Source organism: Nilaparvata lugens, chromosome 10 (assembly GCF_014356525.2).
Source record: "Nilaparvata lugens isolate BPH chromosome 10, ASM1435652v1, whole genome shotgun sequence".
Lineage (NCBI taxonomy): Eukaryota > Metazoa > Arthropoda > Insecta > Hemiptera > Delphacidae > Nilaparvata > Nilaparvata lugens.
Window position 1 is genome coordinate 10,504,006 of NC_052513.1, and position 14,149 is coordinate 10,518,154.

Below are 14,149 nucleotides of genomic sequence, written 5' to 3' on the forward strand. Positions count from 1 at the left end.
CATATGTTTGCATCTTTTTGCAACAGAGTTAAAGATTGATAAATTCCAATTGAATCAACTTTATATAAATATAAAAATTTTAATTCATAATCATTATTTCACGAATATAGAAGTTTATTGATTAATATAATTACAATCCATATTTTTGACAAGATTGTGCGCTAATGATCATGATGGCACAGTTCAACTGTCAGCTGCTCAGGACTCTGGAAAATGTGTAAATTCCAGGTTAGATAGAATGACAGAATTATTTTACTTGAATTCTTAAAAACGAGTTCTGATTAGTATAAATACTATATATTATATTCTCTTTGATGCCTCATTTTTCCTGCTAGGTCTATGTGAGTACATTATTTCTAATATAATTATTAGTTATTATTTTGTTTACAGGCTTATTTAAATTAAGAGGTAGTAGGTAGCCTACTACTCATTCTAATACAAATTGATTTCAATTTGAGCTCAATAATATTTTAGAAAAGTTTATTTATAGATGACCAAACATTTAAAAATGATTAAAATCTTATTTAAACATAATGCTGGCCAAAGTCAAGACTGTGAGCCCCCATAACTGTCATCTATGTTGGTATCTTGACCAAGTAGTATATGTTGAGCCCTTATATTCAAATAATCAATTTTGTGATCAAGGATAGGTCTTCTTCGATAGATCGTGTCAAATTATTAAAAATATAGTACGTATAACTATAGACAGCAACACAGTCCAGCAAAGCATATAAAAAAAATCCTCCAACTAATAGATGTTCCTTTCAATGAGCTGCTCTAGTAATGTTTTTTGAACACATTGACTGGGCTTGCCCTAACCGAGTTTGACAGGCAGTTAAACATTTGTTTAGCCAACACTGGAAAGCTGTTCTTCACTCTAGATAGGCACATCCAAGATAGTCTCTCCTTAAGCTCCTTGTGAATGCACTTCCTCCCTCCTTGTAAATGTGCATATGTTTTTCCTGACGTGTAGAAGCGATAACAATATGTAGATGTCATGAACTGTACCTATGGATGCACAATCGATGGAATATGGGCTGTCAGTGTGCATCATACTCAATAAACGTCATTACACGGAATGCCTTTTTCTGGAGCAGGTGTATGTTCATACACAATTTTTTCCATATAAAGATGTCATACTAAATGTGGCTTGCAAATTATTACTGCTTGGTACAGTATCAGCAAGCGTTCAACACCAAGTAGTCCTCATATTGCGAAGTAGATAAATAACTCTTCAGAGTCTCTAGCAAATCTTTGTAATATGAGATCTCCATGATAATAATTTGCTATTAATGCCAAAACCAAGTAAGGTCGCAGGTTTGGCATCAAGAATTCCTGTTCTGCTGAGAGTACATACAATCTCCGGAGTCTTGATCTTATTCAACTTCTGCTTATCATTAAAGAGCCACTTGGCCTCTTGTCTGCCCTGACCAATGATTTATTTATTTATTTATGATGGTGGTATTATCAGCAAAAAGCAATTTGGAACCACCCAGGTCGGCGGCAGTTCAAACAAAAAAGGAACGCCTAATACAACGGCCATTATACTCATTGGCAGAACTAGTAGATGAGCCCTTATACTCCAACACGAACTGCCGCCATTCCAGAGTTTGAGGGGTGACCCCCTGAACTCACTGACACATTCTACCCGGTTCTCCCGGTCAAGAACGAAGAATTCAAGTATCAAGTAAGTAAGTATCAGGTGCAAGTGATTTATCATCAACAGGATAGAAGGTAGTCAGCAACAATCTTCCATGCTGTTTCCCAAAATCTATATATATAAAAGCGAAATGGCACTCACTCACTCACTGACTGACTGACTGACTCACTCACTCACTCACTCACTCGCATAACTAAAAATCTACCGGACCAAAAACTTTCAAATTTGGTAGGTATGTTCAGTTGGCCCTTTAGAGGCGCACTAAGAAATCTTTTGGCAATATTTTAACTCTAAGGGTTGTTTTTAAGGGTTTAAAGTTAGTCTTTTAGCATGTATATTCTTCTTCTCCCAATCTCTTAATTATAATTGAAATTTCCATATCATATGTTACTATAGAACTATAATCTAGATAGAGTACCTCTTCGAAACAGTTGTTAACTGGCAACTAAATTAATAATTTTGTCAGGTTGGCATTAAGTTGAGTTGACTTTGTTAGGTTTGCACCAAGTTGAAGATTTAAATGCATTTATCGCGGAAAAATTGATTGGGCACTGCTACTTCAATCCTGGGAATATTATATTACTAGCCGTCAGGCTCGCTTCACTCGCCATATCCGTTTAGCCAGACGTTTAGTCTGGACCCCGACTGGATTGTTCTATCATATGATAAAAATGCTCAAATGAAAAATGCAGGCGAGCGAAGCGAGCCTGCTGATCTCATTCTTGGACGATCCAGTCGGGGGTCCAGGGGGCGGAGCCCCCTGGCTAGACGGATATGGCGAGCGAAGCGAGCCTGACGGCTAGTCCATATCTATAGTCCAGTATATTAAATTTAACATGAAGAGGGGAAACCAGTTTCTCCTTGCACAGTTTGTAGCATGGACAGAGTAGTGGGAGGAGTAAGCATGTTGTGCACAATTGGATGCTGACACAAAAGTAGGGAGAATGCTGTTAGGTTATGGGAGTGATTATTGAAGTAAAGAGTATCAGGCTTTTCTGTCTTCGAGTGAGAGTCGTGATAAAAGTAATATCTCTCGGACTATAGTTATTAGTTATCTAGCTATTAGATATCTAGCCAGTTTCCTCAACAAGATGACATAAGACACACAACCAAAGGCCTTTGAGAGATGACACAATATTGATTTAATTCATCCCTATCCTTCTTAAGCCTCTTGTATCCTCTGAACAAGGAAGTTATTTTTTCTGTAACTTTTCTGTAGAATAGGTTTGATGTTTCCTTAATTCTTCAACTGAGTTGTGGTCGATGTTGTAGAAACGTTCCATGATGAAATAAAAACACATAGATGTTGTCAGTTTTCTACACTTTAATTTGGTAGAAAATTAAAGTGTAGAAAACTGACAACATCTATGTGTTTTTGTTTCCTTAATTCTTTACACTAGCTCACTAGTTATATTTGTTTTCTTCGTGGAAAAATACCACGACATCAACTATAACAAAACTTTAACTTTATGGATTATTTCACGTATTCATAAAGTAATAGAGTCAAAATTACGGCATGCAGACATTGGAACAATCTTCCCGATGAGATTAGGAGTATTGAAGGACGTGCTCGCTTTGGGGTGGCGGTCAGGCGGCTGTTATTGGCGGGTCTGCGGGGGTGGTGCGATGGTGGCTAGTTGCGATGCAATTTGTGGGCTGTGTGAATGTTGTATGAATGATTTTTGCTGAATTTTCTTTGTATCAACGTTCTTCCTATATTATTAACTTGAATTTATTTATAATTATTATTCAGTTATTTTGTAATTTATTGATTTACTTTTGCACCAGACAAAAATGGTTGATTTTCATTTACAATTTTATGCATTATTCTCAGTTTCATATTGTTATAGTTCTTTTGTATTATTTCTTATTGTAATGTATTATTATTTTCCTGTAAGGTTGAGTGGTAGAAAGGACTTTCTAGTCCTAACTCCGCCTAATAAAGAGTATTTTCATTTTTCATTTTCATTTTCATTTACAAAATAAAATTTTCAAATTATTGTTCTGATTTACTCCCAGTGAATACTCAAAGGCATAAACGGCTGGTATTTTCAATATCCTGATCAGTTTAAACATTTATTTCAATATGAATATGTACTCATCCACATTATAGAGTACAGTGGATGGAATTCTCGTTCTTATTCCTTCCTGAAGTCATAATTTACCAATGTCTTCATCTCCGGCAATATTTTCAACATTTCCATAGCCAACGTGGGTAAAGGGTCATGACAGCATTGATGTGTTTAGGTTCCTCGCTACCTTTAAACAGTGTATAAAATTGACTCATCAGTATTTTGTTGGAATTATAATGGCGGTTGATGTTTTTTTAGTACAAACAAAATGGCATCGGCCAACAGACCTCCAAGTTTGTTTGCCCAGAGGATGAAAGAAGCCAAAGAATCCAAGAGGAAGGGAGGTTCATCTCTTCACGAGCACTGTCAAGAAGTTCCTGTAAACTGCCGGACAACAGCATTTGGTATGTGAGCCGAAAAAACCCCATTGGTTGACATGAGTTTAATTTTCAATATGTTTTAATCATAATACTGTAATCATGCTTGTGCGTATTCCGGTATTTAAACTCAATATCAAAATGATAAGGTAATTTATCATTTTAGAATTGTTATCAAACAGAAATATCTTGAAAATTTCATTCGTAATGCTTCAACTTTCTGACAGCTATTCATTCTCTCCGGTTTCTTCTTCAATGATTAAGTTAAATTTATTAGTATAAAAGTTGCTCAATTTCCACGAACATGAGGGTCTGCATGTTTGTTCTTCATTTATTGATAGTAGAATAGGTTTGATGTTTCCTTAATTCTTTACACTAGCTCACTAGTTATATTTGTTTTCTTCGTGGAAAAATACCACGACATCAACTATAACAAAACTTTAACTATGGATTATTTCACGTATTCATAAAGTAATAGAGTCAAATTTACAAAATAAAATTTTCAAATTATTGTTCTGATTTACTCCCAGTGAATACTCAAAGGCATAAACGGCTGGTATTTTCAATATCCTGATCATTTTAAACATTTATTTCAATATGAATATGTACTCATCCACATTATAGAGTACAGTGGATGGAATTCTCGTTCTTATTCCTTCCTGAAGTCATAATTTACCAATGTCTTCATCTCCGGCAATATTTTCAACATTTCCATAGCCAACGTGGGTAAAGGGTCATGGCAGCATTGATGTGTTTAGGTTCCTCGCTACCTTTAAACAGTGTATAAAATTGACTCATCAGTATTTTGTTGGAATTATAATGGCGGTTGATGTTTTTTTAGTACAAACAAAATGGCATCGGCCAACAGACCTCCAAGTTTGTTTGCCCAGAGGATGAAAGAAGCCAAAGAATCCAAGAGGAAGGGAGGTTCATCTCTTCACGAGCACTGTCAAGAAGCTCCTGTAAACTGCCGGACAACAGCATTTGGTATGTGAGCCGAAAGAACCTCATTGGCTGATATGTTCAATATTTTTTAATAACCACACATGTAAATATTCTGGTATTTAAACTCGATATCAAATTAATAATAAGGTAATTTATCATTTTAGAATTGTTATGAAACAGAAATATCTTGAAAATTTCATTCGTAATGCTTCAACTTTCTGACAGCTATTCATTCTCTCCGGTTTCTTCTTCAATGATTAAGTTAAATTTATTAGTATAAAAGTTGCTCAATTTCCACGAACATGAGGGTCTGCATATTTGTTCTTCATTTAATGATAGTAGAATAGCTGTAGATTCATCATACTTCAAAGCACCATAATAAATCTGCTAAGCACTATAGCACCATAAAAAATCCCCTCAGCACCATAAAACACCAAGCACCAGGTATATTCTTATATTAGCACTATAGCACCATAAAAAATCCCCTCAGCACCATAAAACACCAAGCACCAGGTATATTCTTATATTATATTAAATTCATCGTAAAAAGTGGTGCTTAGCACCATAAAAAAATCACTAAGTAATCCAGATTATCTATAAACTCCTTTCTAGTAAGAATCTTATTTTTAAAAAAACTTTCCATCAGTCATTCATTTGAATCTTATCATGAAGTAGTAGTTTGGATAATGTAGTTGAATTCTGTCTACTAGAAATCTAATTATGTATTGTGCATGCTGTACTGCATTGTGTACTGGGCATATTGAATCTATTTTTTTAAATCAAATCAAATTCAGTATTCAGTATTGGCCTAAGCAAGTTTTAGATTGATTGCAGGTTAGTGAAATCGGACTCTCTATAGTTATTTGATATTTTTAAATTTATAAATTCTTTTGTATTGTAGGTGAGGCTAGTAGAATAGTTGAGGGACCAGAGGCTAGTGCTATTCATAGGGAGAATGTGGAAAGATTGGCTGGCATGTCTGAGCAGGAAATAACAGAGGAACGAAATAAGCTGTTAACTGAAATGAATCCTGGCTTGATAGCATTTTTGAAAGCAAGAAGAAGCAAAGGATCACCTGATACAACCAATTCAACGTCGTCAAACTCACAAACTTGTTCATCGACAAACTCTGGAAAAACTGTCTGTTTTGATTTGAAGCCTGAATCCTCCAATGGAAGTGAAGCTATGGAGACTGAAGAGTAAGTATATAATAGAAAATTTGGCAAAAAGTGTATGGCATTCACTTGCTGGTTTATTTGTATTACATGTACATGTAACCTATCCTTATTATTAGAGAAAGTTTCATATCACACTCAAGATATTTTCAAAATTATCAATGTACAAGAATGAGTTCTGTTCCTATGTTTGGTATTTTTGAGTAAGTTACATTCATAGCGAAAGACAAATTTGAGAAATCTTCATTGTTAAGGAAGTTCATTATTTCTAAACGTATCGAAGTATGATCAAAAACTTGACAAAATGAACTAGAATATTCTGCATACCCAGATGTACGGATAAGATTTCAGATGAGTGTAAAATAATATCATGTAATGTACTATAGTTAGCTCTTTTACAATAATAAAATTGTCTGTCAACAAGAAATACTTTGAGATAGATGTGATTTTCAGAGATGCAGAGATGTTGACTGATAGCGAACTTTTTTTGAACTCTTTTTATGAACTAGTACCATTTGCAATTTGAAAGTGAACTCTGGTAATTCCACCGTTAATCTCAAATACACTTTTCGTTTTATTCAAACATGAATTCTGAATGTTTTCTAAAGGTCAGTACCAGCTGAAGTGAACCAGTTAGCAACAAAGTGGCCCAACATGGGCAATGTAGAAAAGGAGAAGTTTGATTGGATGTCAGAACTTCCCAAGCCTGAACCTCCCCCTCCAGACCAACCTTTCAATGCTCGCTTCGATTTCAATGGTAAGTTATTTTTTCAAAAATGTCTATTTATTCAGGATCATGAAATTCATCATTCAAGGAAACATTGGATGAAATAGGATTGTACAAGAAAATCAATAGAACCATGCTGATTATTATGTCGATCGAAAGTTGACCGGCTAATTCAATAATAAAGGAGAGAAAAAATAAATGAAAAAACTTTACTTTTTCACTTTGAATAACTCAAAAGTACGTTTTCAGCCATACAAAAATTTTAATAAACCGGTGAACATTCTTAACCGATGATAAATTATCTTGATTTTTGTATTTCCATCAACGAAAATCTTTGTAGACATTCCTATAATCACTTTTAAAGTTCGTCTCAATTTCTAACTTTTTATTCCTTTGAATGGGGTTGTGTGGCAGAGAGGACCTAAGCAGAGAAGTCATACCTCCGCCCTTATAAAGGCATATAATATAGCTGAATTAGATAATTTCAGTTAATTTATCCATATTGAATAAAATATTTGATGCTTACTAGTAATCAAGGCTGTGACAAACGAATGTAGTCCCTCGTTATTTTAACAAAGAAGATGGTGTAAAACATTTCTCTTATTCAACCTGGTAATTTATTACTTTAAATATATTTCTGATAGTGATATTGAAGATTATTTTTAATTCAATTCTATTGTAATAGGTACCCTCCTACCATACTCAGATGAAAAGCTTGATGATGTAAGGAAAGGATTGCATCATCACGGTGAGGAGCCAGAGAGACCCGGTTATACCCTACAAGAACTTATTCAGCTGAGTCGATCTTCAGTCTTACAACAGAGAATTATTGCTCTAAATACTCTCTCCAATGTAATCGAAAAGGTAAATTTGAATATTATAACAGGTTTTATGTTCTAGTTGCTAATGCTGCTGGTCAGTGGGTTGTAAAGAAAGTTGTAAAAGTTAGGAAAAATTTCACCCAATTATGAATAAGGCGTCATATTGATCAGCAAAATGTCTATCAAAACTGTAATCATCTTATAATTAGATGATCTATTCTAGTTTTCTAATACATTGAATACATCCTGTTCAAATACATGTAGTCCAGTCAATATAGACATAGAAAAGGGGGTGTGCTTGCAATTTATATTGTAGTTCTGATTTTCTAATATATTATTTGGGTACATAAGAGAAGTCTAGAACCAATTTCTTCATGCAAAATTTCCTTGTGCTAGATACAGAGTGGCCCAAAAACCTCGTATTTTTGGCTCATTTTCCAGTTTTCAGCTATTTCTGCCAAATATCGTAATCGGACAGAAAAATTCCCTCACACCTTTTTTAGATTATAATATTCTGAATAAAATGAGATCATTTGGAAGTCTCTATCTCCAGTGAGTACTGAGTTATGATTTTTCAAAAATGAGTGAAATTTGAAGAAAAAATAAACTTTGATGAATTTTAGTTTTTTATCAACAATATCTGCCGATTGTTACCATTTAGATGTATAATTCAAGATCCCTCTAGGCGTATTTTTGTGTTCTACAATCTGAGATCAGGTTGAGCGCTCTATCTCATATTAATTTGAAGGTACACCTGACAACAATGCTCCTTGTATTGTGAAAAACACCTGATTTTCAGCTTCAACCATCATTACCAACTACATTGTCCTCACATTGATATTTCGCACAATGACATAAGTTCATGAGATTATGTTCTATGAGGATTACCCGTTAGATGCACTTCATTTCAGTATTCCCTGGTGGAGAGGCGCGCTTAAGGACACCTCAAGGATCAAAATTTCAAATTCTTCTAACTTCTGACATAAAGCTCAGATTTCATCGTACTACACTTCATTCTTCTCGGCTCGTCAAGGCGCACCTAAATCATGCTCCATTAGTAACCTTAGACTCTGACGTTACATAATGTTTTTGAGTCATTTCCATTCATATAAATATAGAATTAGAAGATAATATTTTATGATATATTTTAGTTTATTATTTTTTCAAAATTATTGTACTGATTTGTTAAGTTCATTCATTTTTGTTTGTAAATTTCAGTGTTATGAATAAATTTCAATTTCAATTTACAAAAATTCTATATAATCAAACTTTGAAGTAACCCTTTTGAAATATATCAAGTTGTTAGTAAGAAATGTTCAAAATTAAATCTGTACAATTACTATACTCTACTCCTTTCTTTAGGCAAATCAAACTGTATTGTATTCCTTTTTCAGGCCAATATTTACTCAGAATGCTTGGACAGGCCTCTTCTTCCATTGCTTTTGGATGCTGATATCTTTTTGCTGCTGAGGTTTTCATTGGATGATGCATCCAGGCCCATAGTGACTACTTCACTTGCTGCACTTTGTAACCTTATAGTCAATCATTGTGATGAGGTGAGTTGAAATTAAATAAGCAAATTATATATGTATATAATTGGAGAGAAAATCAAACGATCATGAATGTGTTATGAATGAATTATTTGATTTTTGAATGTGGAATTGTTTTCTTCGATAATTTTAAATAATTTTTGTCTTTTATAAAATTTATCATTTTTATATATTTTGTAAACAAAGAATGTGTATGAAAATATTTCTTCTCATTGTTCACATGTTCCAAAGACTGCTATAAAATAGTTCACTATAAAAGGCTCTATAGTTCATTTTAAAAGCTTATTGACTCTAAAATACCGTTAAATTAAAATGTGAAAATTCGTCGTGATAATATCATTAGTTTAAATTAAAATAAAATTCTTGTAATATCTCAATGGGTTTTCATACATATTGTCTAAGGATATAGAGCTTAACTTATTGAAAGTACCTATTAATCAAAGTTTTATTATCAGTAAATGATTCATGGAATAAGTTAAAACATAGTAGAATGGTAAATGGTACAATAGTCCTCTATAATCAATTATCAATCATTGTAGACATAAAGGTATAGAAATAGTTATTTGTGCAACTAGTGCGCAAAGTGACAGTTTGCTGCACCGAAAGAAACGTTTACGCCCGAGCCGTAGGCGAGGGCGGAATGGTTTCTTGAGTGCAGCAGAGGAACTTTGCGCACGTGTTTTACATTAAGTTTTCCTACAGTTACCATTGAATATGAAAAGTGGGTAATTATGGGTAAAATTGCCTGAAATGCATCAAATGTTTTTCTGTGTAATTTTATTATTGATAAAAACCTCAATCCTAAAATCCTAAAGTCCTCGTTGTCCTTGGTTATAATATATAATGAATAATAATTAGCGCGTTGTGCTTCGTTGCACCTCTGCTCACTATAGCAGCCACAGCAGTCACTGTTACCAACTTCATTTTGATTTTGCTGCACTGTTGCTCCATATAACCTACTAAATATTTTGCGTTGCCATGTTGCAAATCTGGAGTGCAGAAAAATTTTTCCCGCACTAGAGCGGAAAAGTGATTCTTTGCGTTCTGTAATCAGTGCAGCAATGGCCACTTTTCAACGTAACTGTAGGAAAAATATATTGAAGATATTGAAATTGAAATTTATTCACAACACTGACATATTTTACAAATATTTTTACAATGCAATTATTATAAAGAAACAGTATCATGATGGAAAATAAAGAAAAGAACTTCAGTAGCTTAACAGCTGTGGTTGAAGTTCTACACTATTGTTATTGTACATCATAATATGAACATAAAATAAATAATAATAGAATAAATAATTCAATAGAAGTATGAAAGATTACTTCATTTTCCATTATCTAACCAAATTCATAGATATCCTTCCTCTATTGCATTATCATGCAGTTCAATTGCATAGTCCATTCAGTCTTATTATTAATTTTGTTCTATTGTCTAAAGAGGAGAACAATCTATTCCAGGCTTGCCTTGACAGTTTGCTCGGGTGTAATGGAGGACTTTGGCAGCCATCATTTAAAATTAACATTGATATGAAACGGGATGAGCAGGCTGAACTCAAAGATATGCAAATACTGAAACTGGACGTTATAAAAGGAGCACTGAGGACACTGATTTTGTCTCGATTCAGGTAATACAGTCCTCTTCATTAAAGCTATTGACATTCTTTCTGAGATCGGCCATTTTCTTTAATTTCTTTTGTGACTCAATTAGGTATTTTTCCATAGTAAATAAAACATAGTTGTCAACCACTGTTTAATTTACTCATCAGAAGCAGGTTTAATAATATCATCTTTGAATGAAAAAGACTAAGAAATTGTCAAAAAACCACAGATTTATTGATACTTAGAAAGACCGGTTTCGGTTATTACACCATTGTAAAGTCTTTCGAAGTATCAATAAATCTGTGGTTTTTTGACAATTTCTTAGTATTTTTCATTTAATATGAATAATTACCACAATATCAACTTCTCAACTACACAAAAAGGTATCATCTTTAGTCAAGTCGTTCACTTTCTAAAATTAAACACTGGTCGGCAACTTCTACTTTATTTCTATTCATTTTCACTTCCCTTGCCGTATTAATCCATAGGTAAGGAAAGTACCGCTTTCCAAAAAAATTAAGGAACCCTGATTCCAAGTTTTCTATACGTTTCACAAGGTCCCCCGAGTCCAAAAACATGATTTTTCAAATTGGTTGAAGTATTGTAAAAGTCAAGAGTATCCGTTCTTCTTATACAATATTTTTTTGTTTGATTGAATATATTTTTATCTTTGCAGGTATATTCTCGTTAAAATGCAGCCAGAATCGGTGGAGGTGGTGCAAATTTTGAAATGTTTGATCAGAATAGCAAGGCACTCACATGAGTCAGCCTATGCTATTATCATTTGCCCTGGTCTGATGGACGCCGTCAGCTCATTGCGTAAGAAAAATAATTCAAAATGTTTTTAAAACATTAATGAAATACTTAGTTCAATAAATTAAAGACATAACTCATACATCAAATCGCCTTAAATGAGTATTTATATATTTTGATTACTCCTTCTTGTGTTGTAAATCCATCCATTTCTACTATTGATTCAAACGTTAAATTAAAAACACTTTTGAAGTGGTAACCCTCACTCTTTAGCCGTGACAACGTTTCGACCTGTTGTCGGTCATCTTCAGACTGAGGAATCTGACTATTGCTTCAAGGTTATTAATGGTATCAGTTTCCTCAGTCTGAATGCTGTGCAGAGCCTAGAGTCAAATCAAATCATTTATTTGCCATACAATGAATACATATTCAAAACATAATAAAAGAAAATACATAATTTTATAATCAAAAGTATAACATAATAAAATAAAAATTAAGCATAAATGATACCAAAATCATAATTAGATACTTCTCAATGGTAATCAGGCATCACCAGCAAATAAAAATAAAAATAAACTATCTACTGGTGATATTTTTCAAAGTTTATCGATTTGTATATCATCAAGCTATCAAGATGGAAAAGGTTTCTCAGGAAAACATGTTTTTTTTTATCATTAATTTTTGAGATATAAGCGCCTAAAGTTTAAATTTTTGGGACAGAACGTTTCAAATTCGGTAAGAGATAGATCCATGAGATTTAAAGGATAAATTCTTCATGGTATTGTTGATTGAATAAAACAAAAAAGTTGGAAAATATCAATTTTTGAGAAAGTTATTAATTCATTTATTGAGAATAATAAATTACAGAATTCGGGATGAACAAATGAAACAAGCTTAAATTTACAAAGTTAACTCAACTGAAAGTTTTTTTTTAATTATCAGTAAATTTAATAACTTTTTAACTTAATTTAATAACCAACAAGTGGTCGAAATGACGTCACTGCAAAAAATAAGTTTTTCCACTTCAAAAGTGTTTTTTATAAAAAATTTACCTCTTCTTGTTTGTCAAAAATTGTTTTTAAATTTAAACTTGTTTCATTTGTTCATCCCGAATTCTGTAATTTATTATTCTCAATAAATGAATAAATAAATTTGTATAACAGAAAACAATTCATTATAAATAATGATAATTATGAATTATACTGATAGCATGATTATGCTGTCTTTTCTCTTTGATGATAACTAAAACATAGTTGAATAAAACTTTCTCATACAAGTTACATTCATTTCACATTAAGAACAATCATTTTCTTTTCAAGGGAATTATTATAGGTTCGATTTAAAACATACTCTTGTCTGACTTGAATCTTCCAATTGCAGTGAACTTCCAACAGCATAAGTATTACTACCCTGATGCATTAAAATTGTTCAGAGTGATAGCGTGTCATTCAGAGAGTATGGCGTGCACGATTTTGGAGAAATTCGATACTATGAGCATAGTTCTGCAGTGTCTAGCGGGGTGAGTTCTTTTCGATTTTTAGTTTTTCCACAACTGAATTCTCTTATCCTGTAACTCTCATCTCAAGTTATTGGTAACTGATTCTTGAAATATTAACCTGTTTTTCAGAAAAACCAAATAATAAAAATTGAATTGAAGTAATCCTACATTCTCTGATGAGTTATATTTTATGTCACCAATTTATCGGCAGACTTTAGACTAAAATTCTCTTTTTATTCTTTTATGATATATTTTCCCAGTATTCAATTAACTTTCGTAATTTTTGTTACAGTGATAGAGCAGAAGGCCAACCAGAGGCATTACGGCTGATGTTGGAAAGTTTTTATTTATGGCAAACTTTCCTGACTTACAATATGGCTACTGATTTCATCCCGTGAGTTTTTTTCAAATTTATATTTTTTGTAGCCTAGTGACTGTATGGTGTACGGCATGGTGTAATATTTTGTTGACTCAATGTTATCAATCTGAATAGTTTTAATAAGCCCCGCTATCTTTTTCATCATATTGAGTACTATGTAAAATTGAAGAAATCAATACTGTTTTCAGAGAACTTATTGATTGATCCATGGTAAAATAGAAAGTATTATAAATGAACTTGTATTTGCCCTCTTAATAATTACATTCATACAATACATAAGTGTTGTTAGATCAGCGCCACTTATACCATCGTATAGTGTTTTATTGAGTTCCTGTTTCATTGAAAATTGTTTGTGGCTAATTTAATAATATTGATGAGATAAATGAATAAATATATAATAATAATTATTAGATTAATTACTAATAATTAAATGTTGGAAGCAAGTTCCTTATGTACAGTAAGTCTAATAGATTTCCCTAAAATTTCAACTACCACAATGGTAACTTAAATTGATGAATCTGCAACCACAGTATGGAGCTGCGTTTACACCAAAGTTATGAACAAAATGTTAATAACTTGATCCTTATAGAT

The 14,149-nt window shown here is 32.8% G+C and overlaps 1 protein-coding gene across 2 annotated transcripts in view; it reads left to right on the plus strand.

The window, feature by feature from the left end:
- Positions 1–203: 203 nt before the first annotated feature.
- The window catches only part of LOC111049766 (RNA polymerase II-associated protein 1), a 57,911-nt gene continuing 43,965 nt past the window's right edge, over positions 204–14,149 (plus strand). The window contains exons 1-10 of one of the 2 annotated variants that reach the window (XM_039436270.1): positions 204–341; positions 3,991–4,136; positions 5,956–6,253; positions 6,838–6,986; positions 7,642–7,820; positions 9,172–9,333; positions 10,788–10,954; positions 11,605–11,747; positions 13,062–13,200; positions 13,472–13,573. In XM_039436270.1, coding sequence (XP_039292204.1) covers positions 4,001–4,136; positions 5,956–6,253; positions 6,838–6,986; positions 7,642–7,820; positions 9,172–9,333; positions 10,788–10,954; positions 11,605–11,747; positions 13,062–13,200; positions 13,472–13,573 — 1,475 coding nt within the window. In that variant the 5' untranslated portion in view covers positions 204–341; positions 3,991–4,000. Of the gene's footprint in view, positions 342–3,990; positions 4,137–4,953; positions 5,097–5,955; positions 6,254–6,837; positions 6,987–7,641; positions 7,821–9,171; positions 9,334–10,787; positions 10,955–11,604; positions 11,748–13,061; positions 13,201–13,471; positions 13,574–14,149 lie in introns of those variants that run through there. The other variant, XM_039436269.1, reaches the window with a different exon arrangement.